Source organism: Desmodus rotundus, chromosome X (genome assembly GCF_022682495.2).
Source record: "Desmodus rotundus isolate HL8 chromosome X, HLdesRot8A.1, whole genome shotgun sequence".
NCBI lineage: Eukaryota > Metazoa > Chordata > Mammalia > Chiroptera > Phyllostomidae > Desmodus > Desmodus rotundus.
Window position 1 is genome coordinate 8,324,176 of NC_071400.1, and position 21,647 is coordinate 8,345,822.

The 21,647-nt window shown below is 40.2% G+C and overlaps 1 protein-coding gene across 1 annotated transcript in view; it reads left to right on the top strand.

The window, feature by feature from the left end:
• Positions 1 to 21,647, top strand: part of TAF1 (TATA-box binding protein associated factor 1) — a 59,413-nt gene that overhangs the window by 1,061 nt on the left and 36,705 nt on the right. Inside the window, 23 exon segments of the mRNA XM_024555304.4 lie at positions 58 to 172; positions 305 to 421; positions 4,693 to 4,812; positions 5,908 to 6,149; positions 6,798 to 7,016; positions 7,410 to 7,628; positions 7,973 to 8,180; positions 9,613 to 9,789; positions 10,159 to 10,286; positions 10,384 to 10,491; positions 10,618 to 10,791; positions 11,263 to 11,436; positions 11,682 to 11,786; positions 13,292 to 13,492; positions 13,650 to 13,791; positions 14,189 to 14,319; positions 14,958 to 15,038; positions 16,533 to 16,682; positions 16,871 to 16,990; positions 17,255 to 17,430; positions 18,035 to 18,213; positions 19,324 to 19,537; positions 20,014 to 20,179. Coding sequence (XP_024411072.2) covers positions 58 to 172; positions 305 to 421; positions 4,693 to 4,812; positions 5,908 to 6,149; positions 6,798 to 7,016; positions 7,410 to 7,628; positions 7,973 to 8,180; positions 9,613 to 9,789; positions 10,159 to 10,286; positions 10,384 to 10,491; positions 10,618 to 10,791; positions 11,263 to 11,436; positions 11,682 to 11,786; positions 13,292 to 13,492; positions 13,650 to 13,791; positions 14,189 to 14,319; positions 14,958 to 15,038; positions 16,533 to 16,682; positions 16,871 to 16,990; positions 17,255 to 17,430; positions 18,035 to 18,213; positions 19,324 to 19,537; positions 20,014 to 20,179 — 3,666 coding nt within the window.

A 21,647-nucleotide genomic window follows, 5' to 3' on the forward strand; every position in this document is an offset into this window, starting at 1 on the left:
GTGTGGGAAGCTTGAGTTTGGTTGTTACCTTACACTGTGGTGCTGTCCCTTTTTCAGGAGTGTAAGAAGCACTTGGCAGGCTTGGGGGCTTTGGGTCTCGGCAGCCTGATCACTGAACTCACGGCAAATGAAGAGTTGACTGACAGTGATGGTGCTTTGGTAAATGATGAAGGTGAAGTGGGTCATGGAGAACAAGGTGGTGGGGGGAGGCGAGCCACTTACTGTACGTGTACTTCTTGATGAGAATTACTTAATGACAGTTGCTTGCTCTGTGTTGACCTCTAATGCCCCCTTTTATTTATAGGATGGATTAGGAGTACAGAAGATGCTGTGGACTATTCAGATATCAGTGAGGTAGCAGAAGATGAAAGTCGAAGATACCAGCAGACAGTGGGGAGCTTTCAGCCCCTTTGCCACTCAGGTGATTCTTTGGTATTATCAACAGAGCATTCCAGTGCATTTTCTTGCTGTGTAGTCCAGTTTGTTTCTAAGCTTGCTTTCTGCCATTGTTCCTGCTCTCTGTGTGTCTCTTCCTTTTTTGAGCTCAGTTCTAGGAGCTGCTGTCTTCTTTTGTGTTCTGGGGCAGAATATGTCACCATACTCAGGCTTTTATTTCTTATGTTGGTCAGTTTCAAATTCTTGATGAATGCCAAATAAGGATGATAATGCTTTCTTCTCATCAATTGCTATTTTATTAGCTACAGCATTCCTCGCACTGTTTTAGATGCTGTTTAAACTCACTTTTTGTTTTCAAGGAATTGGTAGTTCAAGAAGAATTAAGTCTGTAGTGTCATATGAGTGAGTGACATATAAGTCATATAAGTCGTATTTATTGGCTCATCTGCTGTCAATCACTGAAACACCTGTATGGTGATACCATGTACTTAATGCTTATAACATATATGAAGTGTTATATTATAGAATCAGAATGTCAGAGTTGGAAAGGGTTTTAGTGATTATTTATTCTTAACCTCATCATAGAGTAGGAAAACTTGAAATTTAGAGAAGTTTAATGAAATGTGAAACTTTGGCCCTGGCTGGTGTGGCTCAGTGGATTGAGTGCCTGCCTGTGAACCAAAGGGTCACTGGTTTGATTCCCAGGCAGGGCACATGGCTGGGTTGTGGGCCAGGTCCCCAGTAGGGGGTGTGTGAGACATAACCACACATTGATGTTTCTCTCCCTCTCTTTCTCCCTGCCTTCCTCTCTCAAAAATAAATAATAAAATAAAATCTTTAAAAATATGGAACTTTGTCAAAAGTTCTGCAGTTAGATAGTGGCAATCCTTGACTGATTCAGCAACTCAGTTTATTAGATATTGGTTGAGCACTTGTGTACAATAAACTGTGATGGACAGTATGGTACAAAGATAGAAAAATTCATTTTCTGACCTTGAGGAGCTCAGTTCTGTGTTCTAGAATCTAGAGGTAGTGGTCATAGTTTATTATTTCCAAACCCCCACACTACCTCTTGCTGCCTGAAACTTGTATGTGAAATTGCTCATTGTTTATTTATTGTCCACCTCTTTGAATTAGTGTTCAGGTTGCTGAGAAATTTAGACAAAACCTTGGTAAGTTCTTGAACTTAGTTTCTTCAGGGCCAGTTAGTGGATTTTAAAAAAAGATTGTATTTATTTATTTTTACAGAGAAGAGAAGGGAGGAGAAAGAGAAGGAGAGAAACATCAATGTGTGATTGCCTCTCATGCACCCTGTGCACCCTTCACTGGGTAACCCAGGTATGTACCTTGACTAGGAATCGAACCAGCAACCTTTTGGTTCTCAGGCCCACACTCAATCCACTGAGTTACATCAGCCAGGGCCAGTTAACGGCTTTGAGTGCTGCTGGTATAAAGAGGATTAACTACATTACATACACAAAAAGTAACCCAGAAAAATAGAAAACACAGTCCTTATCTTCAGGGATATTGTTATCATTTTGGGAAAGTGATAAATGAATGCAAAGCAAAATTATTCATCATAAGAAGACAAACCAGCTATAAACTGATGTTTCTTTATAGAGTGTTATACTTAGTTTTTGAGGGGTTGCCAGAATAGCTGAGTCAAATAGCGTAATTGTTATTTTTGAGCACCGGGACTTAGGCTAAGGGAAAGGTGGTAGCAGCTCTGATTTTCAGAGGATTTTGGAATTTTCCAGGTTTGGGTTTATTGTCTTAGGTAGGGATGGTAAGGAAGAGGGTGGGTGGGGGTTTCCTAGTTGGATTTTATGAGCTGACTTGGAAAGGATGATACCGTATTAGGTAGAGTCTCAGTACTCCAGGATGTTCTTTTTTTTTAAGATTTTATTTTTATTTATATACTGTTTTAAAGATTTGATTTATTTAATATTAGAGGGGAAGAGAGGGAGAGAAACATCATTGTGTGAGAGATACATCAATTAGTTGTCTCTCACATGCCCCTAATTGGGGACCTGGCCTACAGCCCATAGGGAATTGAACTGGTGACCACTCAGTTCACAGGCTGGCATTTATCCTATAACAACATCCGTGAAGGTAAGGCCTGTGTTTTCTGTTCTTCTGGGTTACTTTTTGTGTGTGTGATGTAGTTAATTCTCTTTATACCAGCAGCACTCAAATCCATTAACTGGCCCTGGCTGGTGTAACTCAGTGGATTGAGTGTGGGCCTGAGAACCAAAGGGTTGCTGGTTCGGTTCCCAGTCAAGGCACATGCCAGGGCTGGGATGCGTTTTTCTAAGTTTCCTTGTCTTCTGAGGATGGCTTTATGTATGCCCTTAGTTTCCTCCTTCCCTGGTATTGACCCCTTCACACAGCTTGATTTACAAGGATGTTTCTTTGGAATAATTCGAGGTGGGTGGAGGTCCTTAGCAAAGGCTTCATGAAGGTGGATTTAAGTAAACTTTTGAAAGACATGGTTTAATGGAGAGGAAGCAGCAGGGTAATTTGGTTTGGAAACATGACTTGTCTAAATGTTTGAAAATAGTGATCAGCAAGTAGTGTGTGTGTGTTGGGGGGGGGGGATGGAATTGACCAGTAGGCTTTCTTGAAAGGGGTAGAAAACATACTGCCAAATGGCAAGAACCAAGGATAGAGCAATTTGATAGCACCGTTTTGTGTGTATCACTTAGGATTTGATGTCGTAAAAGGATTGTGAACCAACATAGATTGTTAAGTAAGACGCAGGATGGTATAATGAAAAGAAAATGGACTTTGGTGGGGGGTGGTGAATGGAGGTAGAAGAGGATATAAGGGGGATAAATGGTAATGGAAAAAATACAATAAAAAAAAAGAGAATGGACTTTGGAGTCAACATGTCATAGATTCAGATTCCAAGTCCTTATTTAGTTTGACCCTGGGAAACTTGCTCACTTCTCTGAGGAATAATCCCTTCTCATTTGTAATAATCCCTCAGTTTTCTTGTCTGCAATAAAGGTAATAATACCTACCCCCTTAATAGGGCTTTTGTGAGAACTTAAGTTCATTATCACGTTGTATGAAAGCACCTACATAATACATTGTCATGATAGATCTCTGGTAATGTTAGTTGCTCTCTTAAATGAAAAGTGATAGTTGACGCTTTGGGGTTTTGATTATAAGAAGGGTAAATGGGCAGAGTTACTTGGAGACTGTTCTTGCAAGCTTGATGTAAAGTTGTCAAGGCCTAGAATAGAGTGACAATGGTGGAAAATGATAGGCAATGTCAAACTTGAGAGTTGCTGATAAAGGATCAGTAGGACTTGGTGAGTGAAGAAGCGTGTTGGAAAGAGTATGGTCCTTGTTGTTAAACCAGGCTTGAATTCTGATTGTCACTTAAAACCGTATGATCCTAAGTCGTTTAACTTCTATATCGGAATAATTCTACATTGCTGCATTATTGGGAGGATTACAGATAAAATAGCTACAAATACCTGGCGCATAATGGGAGCTCAATAAATGGAAATTGCTATAATGACTATTAATGATCGATTGGAAAAGGTGTGTTGGAGGTAAGAGATTGATGAAGGAGACAAGAGACTATAGTTATAAGCTGGGAAAATGAGGTTGGAGGTGGTATTGATAGTAACAAGTGATTTTAAAAGAGGCGAGGGATATTTTGGTGTGATATGAGATGCAGTTGTTGAATATCTGAGTGGGAAGGTTGTTAGACAGCAGAACATGCGTTGCACTTGTAGAGGAGGTGAGGCAGGGCAAGACATAGATTTGGGTTAAATCTGGAAAAGGTTATTCTTGAGAAAAGGGAATGGAGAGTGTGTAGAGGAATAAAAGCAAAGTGTTCAGGAACAATTATTGGGTGATGCCATTGAAAAAAATGACAAGTTGTACAGGATAGACAGTAGAAAATGTGTCAAAGACTTGGGAGGTGAGAAGAGAGAAAGTCTTGTCTGAAAGGAAACTGACAGAGAAAGAATGTTAAATACTACTATGAGATTGAGCAGGGTGAAAATAAAAAATAAACTAGGATTTGATCGGGAGTAGGAGCAAAGGTTTTAAGCAGTTCTAATGCGCTCCCTCAGTTCCTGTGTGAGGTATACATAGTGTTGCAGCATTTGGCAGTACCATGATGTCATCTCTTTCTGAAGGTAGAAGCTGCATCTCTTGTGTGTCCTTAAAGGATTTGCATAGCGCTTCATGTGGTACTTTAAATTCTTGAGTGACAAGGGAGTTCAAGGCTGTTTGACATTCTGGATATTGAAGAGATCATCTTCTTGGTTTTAGTAGATTATGATGATGATGACTATGATGCTGATTGTGAAGACATTGATTGCAAGTTGATGCCTCCTCCACCCCCACCCCCAGGACCATTAAAGAAGGATATGGACCAGGATGCTATTACTGGTGGTAAGCAGAGACTGTCTACTTTTGTCTGAGGAGGAAGTTCCATTCTTAAGTCCAGGCTTTTGGCATGCACATAAGAGGTATTAAAATTAAGCTGTTGGGAAAGGCTGTAATTTCCAGAAGTGATTCTTACAATTTTCAAATTTCTGTGTTAAAGCGAAGTTCTACTTGTAAAACATTTCACGGCAGTACTTTAGCATGCGCTCAAGAAAACGTTTTGGTCAGTGGTTCTTAAATCTGGCTACTCGTCAGAATCACCTCAAGTCTTTAAAAAAAAATACAGATTTCTGATTCTTAGGCCTGGAAAGTGTGATTCAGAAGATAGTGACTAGACACCTGGAATTTCAAAGCATTCCCCAAGTAATTTCTGAAGCAACTCATCTGCATACTGGTATTTGGAAGCTCCCTGTTTAGATGACTGTCTTGAAAAGAAATGGTTAGATAGGGAAGGCACCCTAGAATGTGTGTAAATCATATAGAGGCAACTGCCAGGTTCAGAGATTTCAAAGGCAGGGTCTTCAGGGATCATCTTAATCTATTTGTACGTCTGCAACAGTAGATTGGGAAGAGCAGTGATTTGATCCTCCTGTATTTTGAGGCTTGTGTTAACCTGAATTCCTCCTATTAGAGCTTTAAGTCATTTCGTTTTTAGCCTGCAGTCTAAATAGTATCAGTTAACTTTGTGTCATAGATCTTATCTTATGCTAAATAATTTCATTATTTTGTGGTCTTAAAATTCTCCAGCCTATGAGTCCCCAAACCAGACATGATGAGGCGTGACTGGTGTAAAAGTGTTATATAATTTTGCTATTGGTCATATTCCTTTAACGTGACATACTTACAGAAAGTAGTAAATGTAGTAATAGTGTTTGTTTTCTCTCATCACTACCCTAGGGTACCAGGTACAAGGTGAGTTGGGGATGATGGGAGATACTGAGTTGGAATGAATTTTCTGGGTTGCATAATACTAGTAACCTGGGTGCTTGGAACTGTATCCCCTGCGGTTGAGCCATGCATATTGCCTGGAGTGGGTGTTGGCTGAATTTGAGGAATATGCGCACAGTTACATGCCAAGGGGGTTTTTCTTCCTTGTTGCAGTGTCTGAAGATGGAGAAGGCATCATCTTGCCCTCCATCATTGCCCCTTCCTCTTTGGCCTCAGACAAAATGGACTTCAGTAGTTCCTCTGACTCAGAATCTGAGATGGGACCTCAGGAAACAACACAGGCAGAAACGGAGGATGGAAAGCTGACCCTACCACTGGCTGGGATTATGCAGCATGATGCCACCAAGCTGTTGCCGAGCGTCACAGAACTTTTCCCAGAATTTCGGCCTGGGAAGGTAACATTCTATGGAGAATACCTCTGTTGAAAACCACTGACCTATTCTAAATACTGAGTTCTGTTGTTAAAATGCTGAATTAAGATCTAAAGTTTTCCTTATTCAATGACATTGTATTAGGTCTTTTTAAAAGATTTTACTTATTTTTATTTTTAGAAAAGGGAGGGAGAAAGAGAGGGAGAGAAACATTGATATGCGAGAGATGTATTGATTAAAAAAAGAGAGAGAGATACCTTGATAGGTTGCCTCTCGCACGCCCCCAACTGGGGGCCTTGGCCTGCAACCCAGGCATGTGCCCTAGACTGGAATCGAACCAGCAACCCTTTGGTTTGCAGGCTGGCATTCAATCCACTGAGCCACACCAGCCAGGGCTGCTTCAGGTCTTTTTTAAAAGTTGTATATGTTGTAGGATGTGTGATTTATATAGTTCTCATTATAAACTGTCTCTGTTGTCTTAAAAGAATTACTCCAAATTATTGAGAGACTTTTTTTTACCTTTTGGATAGATGTTTATAAATCTGAAATCAGCACCCTTTGATCCCTCCCTGCCAGTTGAGTAGATCCCTCAAGGGAATTTCCAGACCCAGATGCTGCTGTTTTTCTATCTGACATTGAGTCTCTGACATAGTAACGTGTTCTGTGTTCTAGGTGCTGCGCTTCCTACGTCTTTTTGGACCAGGGAAGAATGTCCCATCTGTTTGGCGCAGTGCTCGGAGAAAGAGGAAAAAGAAGCACCGTGAGCTGATACAGGAAGAGCAGCTCCAGGAGGTGGAGTGTTCAGTAGAATCAGAAGTCAACCACAAGTCTTTGTGGAACTACGACTATGCTCCACCACCACCTCCAGAGCAGTGTCTCTCTGATGATGAAGTAGGCAAAATAGAGATGTGGGATTAAGACCTGGTGGGGTGGGGGCAGAGGTGTCCTTCCTAGCTTATGTCTAAATTGGAAATAACAGGCAGAGTCCTGTGTTGATTATCAGTGAGTAACTATGAGTTCAATCCCAGTGGCTGTCCCCTCTCTATTGTACAATAATAGGAAAGTATTGCAGGTAGGCAGGTGATAATATACACACTGGTGAATAAGAAAGTTTAAATGATAGGCAGTGTGCCATGATGTACCATGCTGTATTCTAACTCGAGGGCAGTTCAAGGATTATCCTTCTAGCTCCTCTAGGTTCTCCTCCTGCCGATTAGAAGCCTATGGCCTTAAGACATCTGGGATTAGGAAACCCTCCTCTGCTTCTACTTTGTTCTGTCGCAGATTACAATGATGGCTCCTGTGGAGTCCAAGTTTTCCCAGTCAACTGGAGATATAGATAAAGTGACAGATACCAAACCAAGAGTGGCTGAGTGGCGCTATGGGCCTGCCCGACTGTGGTATGATATGCTGGGTGTCCCTGAAGATGGCAGTGGGTTTGACTATGGCTTCAAACTGAAAAAGGTGGAACCTGAACCTGTGATAAATGGTAGAACAATGGAGGTAAGCAACACTGGTATGTAAGAAAAGAATCAGAGTACCCATGACCCTATCAGTTTTACTTTAGTGTTCAATTAGGAAGATACTGGGTAGGGTTTCTTTGCTGAGAGATTTAGGTGTCTAAGCCTTTTGCTTGGTATGGTATATTACCCTGGCAACTAGGCCCCATTGCAAGGATTCTGTTTTTGAAATGAATGCGGTGCTAGACTAGGAGTGGGAACTCCATCCATTATCAGGTTTTTCTCTCAAGTCAGGGACCACATTTGATGTATCTGATGTGGGATTTGGAGTGGGAACTTTGACCAGTGACCATTCAGGGATTTGTCGTTCCTTCCCTACTTCTGCAGGACTTCAGGAAACCTGAGGAAAATGGTGGCATTGATCTTCTGGCTGATGAAAACTTCCTGATGGTGACACAGTTGCATTGGGAGGATGATATCATCTGGGATGGGGAGGATGTCAAACACAAAGGGACGAAACCTCAACGTGCAAGCCTGGCAGGCTGGCTTCCTTCCAGCATGACTAGGAATGCCATGGCTTACAACGTTCAGCAAGGTATGCTTCTGTGCCAGCTGTGTCCCGCATTGTCCTTCATCTCAGTAATCCTAAATGGGCTTAGCTGTGGTCTTCTCTGCTGCTGAGACATCAAAATATTTTGGATTTGAGCCCTGATTCTAGTCTGTTGTGGTTTTTTTTACACTATTAACAAGCCAGGATTGGACTCTGATTTCTCATTAGAAAAAGGTGAAAACCACTTTGAGGTTAAAGATCTTTCTGAACTATAACAGCGCTTTATCTTTATAGTCTTTTCATTTTCAAATCTCCTTTGTCATTATCATTCTAGAATTTGCATTTTCTCTCCTGAAATCTGCAAAAAAAAGGTATGCTATGTAGAAAATTTTGAAAATACAATACAGTATCAAAAATCACTGGTGATCCTATCCAGGGATTATCATCACCTTTTACCTTTTTGGTGTATTTTTGTTTTCAATTTTCTGTCTTCTGTGTATATATGTAGATGAGCTCATCTCTACAGGTACAGTTTGTATAGTGTGTTTTTCTCTTAATATAAATATTCTATGTCATTCAAAGTTCTTCATAAAATGTTTAATGACATGGGAAGCTTATTTTAAATAGAAATAAAGATATGAAGTAGCATACTTAATATCCTGTTTGTACAAGTGAAAAAAACACACTATATAAACATAGAAAACTGACTAAAAGAAAATATAGGGTTTAAGGTGGTTATTTCTGGTTTGTAAGATCACAAACTTCAGTTTTCTTATTTTTTTTATTGTTGTTCTATTGCAGTTGTCCCAATTTTCCCCCATTGCTCTCCCCTGCCCTGCCTGCCACCCATTCCCACAGTCAGTCCCCACCCACCCTGTTGTCCATGTCCATGGGTCATTTATACTTGTTCTTTAACTGGGCCCTTCCCTGTTTACTTTTCTCTGTTTTCCAAATTTTTCTACTTTCTACATTTCTCTGTTTTCCAAATTTTTCTCAGTTAACCTGGATTATTTTTATAATTTGGAGAAAAAAATAAAATGTCTTATTTTTAAACCTAGGAAATAATTGTTTCCTTCTTCCCATTTTATCTAAATGCTTTCTTGGTTGTATAGTATTCTTACATGGATATATTTATAATTTATCAATTATATTTCTGATATAATATATTTACTACCATCATTAGCGTAGTTTACGATATCATTTATTACCATAATGTAACCAGTCCCTTATTAACTATTTGTCCATTCATATTTTGACTATTACAAAAAATACTGCAGTGAACATTTTTGTCTGCAACATTTTATTAAAATGACTAATACGCTGTATGTATTAGCTTCCTTTTCAGTGAGTGAGTAACTTTTCAGTCACGTGATTAACTCTGCTAACATTTGCTCCTTTTCCCTCTGCTAGAATCATGATGGAATGAGCATATATCTTTTGTCTGCTGTTGAGTGTTTCTTCCTTCTGTTTTGACTAGGTTTTACGGCCACCCTGGACGATGACAAGCCTTGGTACTCCATTTTTCCCATTGACAACGAGGAGCTGGTGTATGGACGCTGGGAGGACAATATCATCTGGGATGCTCAGGCCATGCCCCGGCTCTTGGAGCCTCCCGTTTTGACACTTGATCCCAATGATGAGAACCTCATTTTGGGTATGGTACTGGCAGGGGCCAGTGTTACTCCTCCATGATTGACATCTTGCAGCTAATGTCAGGGAGCTGGAAAAAATCAGAAGGGTTGAGAAGTTCAAGACTAGAAGCTTCTAGGTAGCAGTTTGAGAGAGCAAAGTTGTGGTCAGTTTCCAGTATTCGTGTATTGTGTAGGGAAAACGCACAGCGTAGGAATGTTGGAAAGTAGTACCTTTGAGATGTCAGAAGTGTAGTTTGTTTGGGTAGGGTGAGTCATGGAGTAGAATTGGTCTGGGGTGGTGGCATGAGAGATCTGGTTCAGAACTGCAAAGTTATCAGTAGGAAAGGTGACTCTTAAGGTGAACTCCAGAGTGACTTTTGTTTCATCCTCAGAAATTCCTGATGAGAAGGAAGAGGCCACCTCTAACTCCCCCTCTAAGGAGAGTAAAAAGGAATCATCTCTGAAGAAGAGTCGAATTCTCTTAGGGAAAACGGGAGTAATCAAGGAGGAACCACAGCAGGTCCGTGAAGGGAAAGGGGTCTTAGTGTTTAGAAGAACAAAGAAAGGTAATAGGGAAGGGAAGTCTGACTAAGGTTTCTTTGATGACCTGTCATTAGAACATGTCTCAGCCAGAAGTAAAAGATCCATGGAATCTCTCCAATGATGAATATTACTACCCCAAGCAACAGGGTCTTCGAGGCACCTTTGGAGGAAATATTATCCAGGTAAAACCATTTTTTTCTGTGGTGGATGGGAACCACTGCTTTGTTCTGATAGAGGATATGGGTAAATCTTGCCTAGGCTGGAGTTAGTATTGTGTTTAATTGGAATCCTTGTATTTTCTGTCTTAGCACTCCATTCCTGCTGTGGAATTACGGCAGCCCTTCTTTCCCACCCATATGGGGCCCATCAAACTCCGACAGTTCCATCGCCCACCTCTGAAGAAGTACTCCTTTGGGGCACTGTCTCAGCCAGGTCCCCACTCAGTCCAGCCTTTGCTAAAGCACATAAAAAAGAAGGCTAAGGTATGATTGAATCCTGGTTAGAAAAAAAAAAAAAAACAGCTATGAAAGTTAACATTAAAGTATAAATTGGGGAAATGGACTGGATATTAGATGATACTAGGGAATTATTGTTTGTTTTTGCAGATGCGATAGAATGTCGTTGTGGGTATTTAGGAGAGTGTGCTTATTCTTAGGAGAGATACATGTGAAAATACTTAAGTGTGAAATGGAAATGTCATGATGACTGCGGCTTTCAAAAATGGTTCAGCAACATCTATAGAGACATAGTCATAGGTAAAACATAGGCAAGATGTAAACATTTGTATCTAGGATGTGGGATAACATGTTCATGTGTTCGAAGAATTTTGCAATGAAATTGAAAAAAGGCAAGGTGAAATTGTTTTCAGTGTCATTGTCTTAGAATGAACAGCTTTAATATGTATAGTTCTTGTCTTATCAGGAGCTAGATGCTATTCTCTTTGTTCTGGGCAGATGAGAGAACAAGAGAGGCAAGCTTCAGGTGGTGGAGAGATGTTTTTCATGCGCACACCTCAGGACCTCACAGGCAAAGATGGAGATCTTATTCTAGCAGAATACAGTGAGGAAAATGGGCCATTAATGATGCAGGTTGGCATGGCAACCAAGATAAAAAACTATTACAAGCGGGTAAGTCTCTGCTCAGAAAAATCTCTTCTCAGAAAATCTCTATTAATACAGCTGTAATTAGATATACAGCGATAATCCGTGACCTTGTATTTTGTCTTTTTTATACTATGAATTTCTTGGGAGAAAGGAATGGTATCTTTCTTGTAGTCTGTAATATTAGTAAAATACTATGCTCATGGAATATTTTGCACAGGCATATTGATTATATTCTGTGGTAGTAACTGGGTCTGCTGTGTTCCTTATAGAAACCGGGAAAAGATCCTGGAGCCCCAGATTGTAAATATGGAGAAACTGTTTACTGCCATACATCTCCTTTCCTGGGCTCTCTCCATCCTGGCCAGTTGCTGCAGGTAAGGAATTCTTCCCTGTTATAACGCTTTCTTAAGGAAATCGACATTGAATAGCCAGTTAGCTCAGAAAGGACCAATTCTAGTTGATTGAGAAACTATGCATACATGAAATATAGGGAAGATCAATATAATCCAATTTTGTTGATCTTTTTAAAAGAGTAGCTCCTAATTATGTTATTCATAAGCTTAATTAAAAATAGTTTTTTGAAAATACACACTGGGTAAGAAGTCCAGAAGTATCTGGGTGGCATAGGGGAGTCAACTTTGGGTGATAATTTACTATAGTTAATTTTGATTTCTATGTGTAAAATTGATATGTTTTGATTGTATTAGTTGTCATTTTCAGTATTGAACCACACCTGGACCTGATAGTCCCCAGCCACAGTGAAGAGTTGTTTTTTAACCCTCTCTTTGTGCTCATTGATGTAGGGAGGCCCTCTGGTAACCTAGCTTTCACATATTTTGTGGAGGAGAAGTATAGAGGTCAACAAATGATGTGAGAAAATCGTTAGCACTTTCCTACCTTTTTTCCTCCACTCTGTTTTTCTTAACTACTTCCCCACTCTTGTACTGAGTTTGATTCATTATTACTATCACTTATTCTCCTAAAGCATCTGCAAAGCCTTTTTTCTTTATCCTTTACATCTACAGTCTACTTTCCCACCATCTTTTGGGTATTATTTTTATATTGTTCCTGGTATTCTTGCCCTTAACTTCCTTTTGAGGTTTTCTACCAATCTATCCCCTTCATTTGTGGCTACTTTTGTAGTCTCTTAAAGATCCTTTTTTAAATCTTCTGTAACTTTTTTCTCTCTTTACTTTTCACATTTAGAATTTTCTTTTCGCACCCATTTATTGAAGATCTTTCTTCTTTCTGTCCACTTTTCTGATTTTCTGTTAAGTCTCTCCTTGGGATCTTCTTGTGACAGGAGATCCCCATCTGGCTGCTACTTAAGCTCGAATGTTTTTGTCCTGGGTGTTTAATGTCTTCTCTAGCACACTTCCTACTTCATTAGTGTTTTTTAAATTGATTTATTTAGCAAATGCTTTGCTCTCTCCTGTATTATGTCAGGGCCTGTTCTGGCGTCTAGGGTAGCTAGTATAGTACTTGTTTGTTTTTAAAGTGATTTTTGTATATAATTTTTATGGCAATCCTGTGAGGTGTTAGGCATTTTAAGTATCTCAGTTTTGTGTATGAGGAAATTTAAGCTCAGAGATTTTAACTTACCTGATATCATACAGTGAGTAGCAGCAGATAAGTCAATGTTATTTGAATCCAAATCCTTCAGTTTCTTCACTACTGACTCTTAAAAATAGCCAGTGGGGGAAAAGTACCTGTCTAGTCCCATTCAATATTCTATATCGAATTAATTTGTTTATAATAATACTGGATAGATGGCATAGTGGCAATGGAGAGCAAATTAGCATGATTTACCTTTATCATTAGTTGACTAAATTTCCTAGGGTTTCTCTGTATATTACTTTAGTGTTTTTACTTTTTTTAGGCATTTGAGAACAATCTTTTTCGTGCCCCAATTTATCTTCATAAGATGCCAGAAACTGATTTCCTTATTATTCGGACAAGGCAAGGTTACTATATTCGAGAATTAGTGGATATCTTTGTGGTTGGCCAGCAGTGCCCCTTGTTTGAAGTTCCTGGACCCAACTCCAAAAGGGCCAATACACATATTCGAGACTTTCTCCAGGTAAGAAGGAGGGGATCAGGATATATGTAAAAGGGTGTGTATATTTGGGGGCACATCAAGAAAGATCACAACACGTAGGGACTTAGCAGGGGAAGAGGCCCTGGTGACTTTTATCCTTTACGTTGCCACATAAAAAAATTTTTGGTTTGTTGGGCAGGTTTTTATTTACCGCCTCTTCTGGAAGAGTGCAGACCGGCCACGGCGGATCCGGATGGAAGATATTAAAAAAGCCTTTCCTTCTCATTCAGAAAGCAGCATCCGGAAGAGGTTAAAGCTCTGCGCTGACTTCAAACGCACAGGTCATCAGTTGTGACTAATTATTTGTCTTCTCTGCCTCTTTCCAAGAAAGGAATTAATGGCTTTCAGTTAAAGGATAAGCATACAGCTAATAAAATAGAAATAGAAATTGATAATAATCAAAAGGAGGGGGTAGCAAATCTTCCACTTATGGAAGCTCTGATTGCTTTTTAATTTTGCCTGCCAGGAAATTCAGTGTGATTGGTGGATGTCTTACATGAGATGTAGGAAACCTAGCGGCAGGAATTTTCTTGGCTAGTCAGGCTAACTGTGGCTAGCCCTGGTACCTCCTAGGACATTGCCTGGTTCCATTTTGGCTTGCTATCCCTGTTGCTGTCAATAAAAGGGCCCTTGGAATTAAGAACAGTCTCATTCTCTCTCTTTCTCTCTCTTGTCCAGGAATGGATTCAAATTGGTGGGTGCTGAAGTCTGATTTCCGTTTACCAACCGAAGAGGAGATCAGAGCTATGGTGTCTCCAGAGCAGTGCTGCGCTTATTATAGCATGATAGCAGCAGAGCAGCGACTGAAGGTGAGCATCTTCCTCTTGGGTACTGCCTATGCCTGTGATTTTTTTTCAGAGAGACAGGACGAAGCCTGTTCTTACTGGTTTAGAAATGATGGTTACTAGATTATTACCAGTTATTTGAAAATTCTAGCTGTATGAGGTATATCGGTTCTGGGGAAAACTACAGTGTAGCTAAATATGAGTGGAAAGGCTTAATGAGGGACTTAGAGATTATTTTGCTTTGAAAATGGTTGCTCATCCATTGGGTGGTGACTTTAAATTCTGTTCTTTACAAGACAGGTATGTAAGCAGGGAACGTATTTCTTGGTTGTTTTCCACAGCTTTCCAGGTAGGCAGAGATGATGGTGATGCTGCACATGTGGCTTAAAGAAGCACAGTATCTTTACAAGGCCAGAATATGAAAGATCTAGCTAATGTGAGATAGTACAACTCTGTCCCACTGAGTTAATGAGCATTTCTATATAGCTTCCTGTATCTTCTGATAACCTAAGGATGTAGAACGGTGATAGATACAGTAAAGATTTTAAAAAGTCCATTCTGCGTGCAAAATGTGCTTTGATATTCTGTACTTGGTATTCAGTGAAACTTGTGCTTTGTGTTTTTTAATTTACTGATTTATGGATGGATTTGTCTTCTGCCAGGATGCTGGCTATGGTGAGAAGTCCTTTTTTGCTCCGGAAGAAGAAAATGAAGAAGATTTCCAGATGAAGATTGATGATGAGGTAATGCTTTACACTAATTTTTGCTAGTATACCCCATTTATGTTTTTTAAAGACATCTTTATTGCAATGTGATTGACATAGAATGAACAGCACGTATTAAAATATACTATTTGGTGTGTTTTGATATATGTTTGTACCTGTGAAATCCTCACGACAAGATAATAAGCATTTCTGTCACTCCCAAAAGATTCTTAGTGCCCCTTTGAAATTCTTCTCTCTATCCTCCCTGTCCCCTGACAACTACTGATCCTCTTCCTGTCACTATGGGTTAATTTTCATTTTCTGGAATTTTAGATAAATGGAATCATATAGTATGCACTCTTTCTTCTTTTTAATTGTGGTGAAATACACATAAAATTTACCATCTTAATCTTTTAAGTGTATGGTTCAGTGATGTTAGTGCATTCACATTGTTGTACATCCAATCTCCAAAAGTCTTCATCTTGTAATACTGGCACTCTAGTATCCATTAAATGCTACCTCCCCAGTCCTGCCTTCTCCAGCCCCTGGCAACCACCATTCTACTTTCTGTCTCAATGAATGTTACTCCTCTAGGTACTTCACCAAAGTGGAATCATATAGTATTTGTTTTTGTGTGACTGGTCTATTTCCTGTAGCATTAGCATTCTTAAGATTTGTCCATGTTGTAACGTGTCAGAATTTTCTTCCTTTTAAGGCTAAATAATATTCCATTGTTGTTTGTTTATTCATCCATTGATGGACGACAGGCGTTTCCATGTCTTGGCTGTTGTGAATAGTGCTGTTACGAACATAGGTGTGCAGATACCTGTTTAAGACGTGTTTTCAGTTCTTTAGCTCATACACGCCAAAGTGGGATTACTGGATCATGTGGTAGTTCTATTTTTAGTTTTTTTGAGGAACTGCAATACTGTTTTCCAAAGCAGCTGCACCATTTTACATTCCTTATCAATAGTATGTGAGAGTTTCAGTTATTTCATACTTTTGCCAGCATTTGTTATTTATTGTTCCTTTTAAAGATTTTATTTATTTATTTAGAGGGGTAGGGAAGGAGAAAGAGAGGGAGAGAAACATCAATGTGTGGTTGCCCCTCACGTGTCCCCAACTGGGGACCTGGCCTGCAACCCAGGCATGTGCCCTGACTGGGAATCGAACTGGCGACCCTTTGGTTTGCAGGCCCATGCTCAATCCACTGAGCTACACCGGCCAGGGCTATTTACTGTTTTTTATATAGTAGCCATCCTAATGGGTACGAAGTGGTATCTCATTGTGGTTTTGATTTGCATTTCCCTGATGATTAGTGATGTTGAGCATCTTTTCATGTGCTTGTTGGACATTTGTATGTTTTGAAAGAAGTGTCTATTCAAGTCCTTTGCCCATTTTTGAATCAGGTTGTTTGTTTTCTGTTGTTGAGTTGTAGGAGTTCTCTGTATTGTAATTATTCCAGCTGTCTAAGTATGGCTAGACATACAGCAAAGTTTCCCGTAACCTTTGGGATCTTTTTTTATGCCTCAGGTTCGCACTGCTCCTTGGAATACCACAAGGGCCTTCATTGCTGCCATGAAGGGCAAATGTCTCTTGGAGGTGACTGGGGTGGCAGATCCCACAGGGTGTGGTGAAGGATTTTCCTATGTGAAGATTCCGAATAAACCAACACAGCAGAAGGTGAGACTGTCTGAATTTCTAGAAGGTGCAAATCAAGGGAGGAGGAAACGGAGGTTAAATAGTGGAGATGAATGGGATAGAAGTTCTGGAAAGCAGTTAAGGTGACGGGATGAATTTAGAGTAGACATCTGTTATAACGAGTTAAACTTACTGGGATTCTTACCTGTTTTATTTTGTTTTGGCGGTAGGATGATAAGGAGCCTCAGCCAGTCAAGAAGACAGTGACAGGAACAGATGCAGATCTTCGTCGCCTCTCTCTGAAAAATGCCAAGCAACTTTTACGTAAATTTGGCGTGCCTGAGGAAGAGGTGGGTGTGGAACTTAAAGGCTCCTAGGGGCTTTGTATAACGAGGGAACAGCTAGGAGGCAGATGTAAGGAACTATCTGAAGAATTTCGTGGTGTAAATTGTAGCGCACTGGATCTTGAATACTTTTTCAGGAGTTAGCTTTCGCAGAGTTTTCTGTTTAACCTGCTTTGGGTGAATTTTTTTTGTCTACCTCTCTGTGTGCTTTGGTTTCTTCTTTGAGATCCCTGAATGATTTGTGTATGTGTGTGTCTATCTCTCTTGTAGATTAAAAAGTTGTCCCGCTGGGAAGTGATTGATGTGGTACGCACAATGTCAACAGAACAGGCCCGCTCTGGGGAAGGGCCCATGAGTAAATTTGCCCGCGGATCAAGGTTCTCTGTGGCTGAGCATCAGGAACGTTACAAAGAGGAATGTCAGCGCATCTTTGACCTACAGAACAAGTATGTTCTTTTAGCGTTGCAGAAAGTCCAAGCTGGAAGGAGGCGTGGGGTCCCAGACACTATTTTATAATGAACAGGAGGTCACCTAATAATGTGATTTAGGTAGTCAGGTATCTAGATTTAAGGGTGGTATGTGTTCAGATACTGCTAGAGTACCTACTCCCTTCCAAGCAACTTGGCAGAGGTTTTGAATGGCAAGAGGTGCTAGGTTTGAGCTTTGGTTCCATGGCAACTGTTGTGATCTACTTGGACCTGGACACCACCACAATGGAGATAAGGGACAGGTGTGTTTTTTCTGAAGGCTTACTGGTGAGAGAATGGTAACGTCCTGTTAAAAATGAGCAATGTGCTGGTTTGTTTCTCAGGCTTTTCCCGGGGATTCTGAATATGAAGCGCTGTACTACTTCATATTTCAAACTTGCTTTGTTAACTAAATGTCTAGGAAAACTTTGTAAAGCTTTTCTGTTAGGGTTCCATGTCTTAGTGGATTTTGTGTATTCCTTTTTAAAGTTGATTTTCCAATTTCCTACTCTTGCCTAAAACTATTTGTTCAGCTTTTTCATATTTCTCCTTGTCTTAGTTTAACATTTTTTTCTCTTTTTAGGGTTTTGTCATCAACTGAAGTCTTATCAACTGACACAGATAGCAGCTCAGCTGAAGACAGTGACTTTGAAGAAATGGGAAAGAACATTGAAAATATGTTGCAGAATAAGAAAACCAGCTCTCAGCTGTCACGTGAACGGGAGGAGCAGGAGCGGAAGGAACTACAACGGATGCTACTGGGTGAGACTAGTGGCTTCATAGACAGACAGGCAAAAAAGAGGAGGATTTAAAAAGTATAAACTCCACACTAATAACTGAGGAGAAGATCCATGACTTTCAGAAGATTCTCAAAGGAGTCTTAGACCATAAAAAAGGGTTTAAAATAACTAATCAAAAATTGTAGAAGTTGAGGGTGGGGATGATGAAATTCTGGATTGGTTTGGGATATGGATATTGGGAATGAAAAGGGGACCAAAAATCAAGGTGACCTTAAGAGTTCATTCTGGGCTTGCTAGAAACATGGTGACACCGTTGATTAAAGTTAAGTTATAAAGAAAGAAGCAATATTAAGGGAAGGTGTAATGTGTGGAATTTGAGGTTCCCATAACCCTTCCCAGTATGTATGTCAAACATGAATTGAAAACATGGATGTAGGTGCTGAGAGGATAAAGTCTGAAGATGGTTTAAATGACTATTCTCACTCATAGAGTCTTCCCTTTGTCTCCTTCTCTCTGTAAAAGCTTTATGTAATTTTATTATTCTGATTACTTTGTAAAGATGTGATAAAGCCTTTTCACCAGTGTGGTCCTGGACCAGCAGTGTCTACATCACATGAGGACTTGTTATAAATGCAGGGTCTTAGGCTTCCCAAATCCACTGAATTAGAATCTGTAGTTTTAACGAGATCCCAAGTGATTCTTATTCATTCATATTAAAGTTTGAGAAGCATACGCTGGCCTTAAGACTCAATTTGTTTCTGTGGTACTATTTTTCCCTCTGGGTGCTTGGGTGTTTTTCTTTAACGTGCTCATCATCCACTTCTTGCTTGAACTTTGCTTGTGCTGTTGCTCAGAGGAGTCAATACAGCTACTGCTCTTCTGTCCCCTATAACAAACATGCAGTTCTTTGAGATCCTTCCAGAACTTTATACTTATAAAAAGGAACATTGGCAGTGGTAAAATGAAGTCAGGAAAGGACAAATCGGTGTGGGGGGGGGGGGGGGGGGACTCATATTTTTTGTTAGAACCATAGTTTTGTGGCATGTTGAACTTCAAGGTTTTCAGTCAACCCCAAGGAAATGGCCATTTGGGTGCTAGGGGGAATGTGTGGAAATGTTTTCCTGCCTTGCAGCAGCAGGCTCAGCAGCAGCAGGAAACAATCACAGAGATGATGACACAGCTTCTGTGACTAGCCTTAACTCTTCTGCCACTGGCCGTTGTCTCAAGATTTATCGTACTTTTCGAGATGAAGAGGGGAAAGAGTATGTTCGCTGTGAGACAGTCCGAAAGCCGTCTGTCATAGATGCCTACGTGCGCATACGGACCACGAAAGATGAAGAGTTCATGTGAGTCTGACTCACCACCCTCCACTGTGATAAGAACGATAATGGTAGGGAGTAGGGGTGAGGGTGGTGCTTTAGTTTTAGTGACAGGATTCTGCATAGCTGCTGTCCCTGGGAGTCTGTTAATTGGGAACCATCTTGCCTTTTAGATCTTTGGGTTTGATTAGAGCCAAATCAGAGAGAAAAGTCCAAATTTGCCACAGAATAAAGGCATGTTTTCAGTTCTGCCTGGGTCCTTTGCATTTTGGTTAGTTGGTTGGCTGGCAAAAATCTTAGGGATTACTCTCGTTCTGAGAGAGGTGCCCCTCTGCAGATGGAAGGCTGAGGGGTGGGGGAGATGGGAATGCCAGGCAGCCCCTTTTATTTCAGTATGGATGAATTACTTTAGTGTGGAGATGTTTAGCTATTAGGACAGTTTTCTTGGTTTAGATTTGCTTATGGTCCTGTGATTTCCCCTTCCCAACCCCACTGTTCTGCAGTCGAAAATTTGCCCTTTTTGATGAACAGCATCGAGAAGAGATGCGAAAAGAACGGCGGAGGATTCAAGAGCAGCTGAGGCGGCTTAAGCGGAACCAGGAAAAGGAAAAGCTTAAGGGTCCTCCTGAGAAAAAGCCAAAAAAACTGAAGGAGCGTCCTGACCTAAAAGTAAGTATAGTGTGGTGTGATTATAACTACCAAAGCAAAGAAAGAAGGCATACCTTTTCCTTTAGGTTTTGGGATCCTTCCTTGCTGGGAATGAGGGCAGTATTGTCGAAAGCGAGTCTGAATTGACGTAGTAGCTACTTGAGCATTTTCAGTACTAGTATGACTGGTACCAACACCACCGCACCTAATCTGGTGCCATTGGGTGTCATTTCATATTTCATCCTTTGGAAATATTTTCTAGGTGTCGAGATAGGTTTGGTGGATATTTTACATGTATGTTTATGTACATGTGTGCGTATACACATATCTTGTTTTCAAATTGTACTTATTGAAGTAACAGAAACATATAAAATACATGTTGCTTTGGGTAACTTAGGTAGGATTCCAGATATTACTATGCAGTGTAACTGTAATGCGCACCATAAAATGAGACAGCTGTAGTACAGTAGAAAGAGCCGTGGGCTTGCACACAGAAGACCTGGATTCAGGTCTGGTTGCCATTTAGTAGCTCTGTGCCTTACCCTCCCCAAACCTGTTTCTCTTCTATAAAGCGATACCTGCCTTACTGGGTTGTTGTGATATAATACATGGGAGGCACTTTATAAACTATAAAATTCTCAACAAACTTAAACTGCTGTTAACATGAGGTCATTAAAATACTTTAATGTTCCTTCCTTGTATCATAAGTCCTTTCTTGTATCATAAATATGGTAAAGTATTGACCTCATTTTACAGATGAAAATGGAGTCACTTGCAAAACTAGGATGGGGACTTGGTATTTATTATTTAGCCTTTTCCTTGGGGCTGGGAATATGTCCATGCTGGCTGCCTGTTCTGTCGAATGCAGCCTTGGGCCTCCAACAGCCTTTCTTTATATTTACTATTTTCATAGTTTACAACTTAAATTGGGAGTGGAAATTCTCTCCCTTTTCTTTCTTACTTGATTTTTAAAGAAACGTTTGTTCTTGCCTTGGCTGGTGTGGCTCAGTGGATTGAGCACTGGCCTGCAAACCAAAGGGTCGCTAGTTTGATTCCCAGCTGGGGCACATGCCTGGGTTACTCGGGCCTGGTCCCCAGTAGAGGGCGCATGAGAGCCAAGTACACATTGATGTTCCTCTCCCTCTCTTTCTTCCACCCTTCCCATCTGTCTAAAAATAAATAAAATCTTAGAAAAAGGTTTGTTCTCTATATTTTTTTAATGTATCTTTTCCGTACATGAACTCTTGTCCAGTACCTTCTGGTTGAAAGGTGTTTAACTGTTCTTTTTGAACAAAAGTTCTGAATCTGCCTTTGTTTCTCTCCTGCCTTGTATGTTCCATATTTTGCCATGTAGAATGCGTAGTTTTTTGCCCAAATTTTTGAGGGAAAAATAAGGATGCACATTATACATGGGTAGTACCTGAAATACCTTGTTTTTGTGTTATGTAATTATGTGTTACATAAAATTTCTTGTACCATAATATGTTCA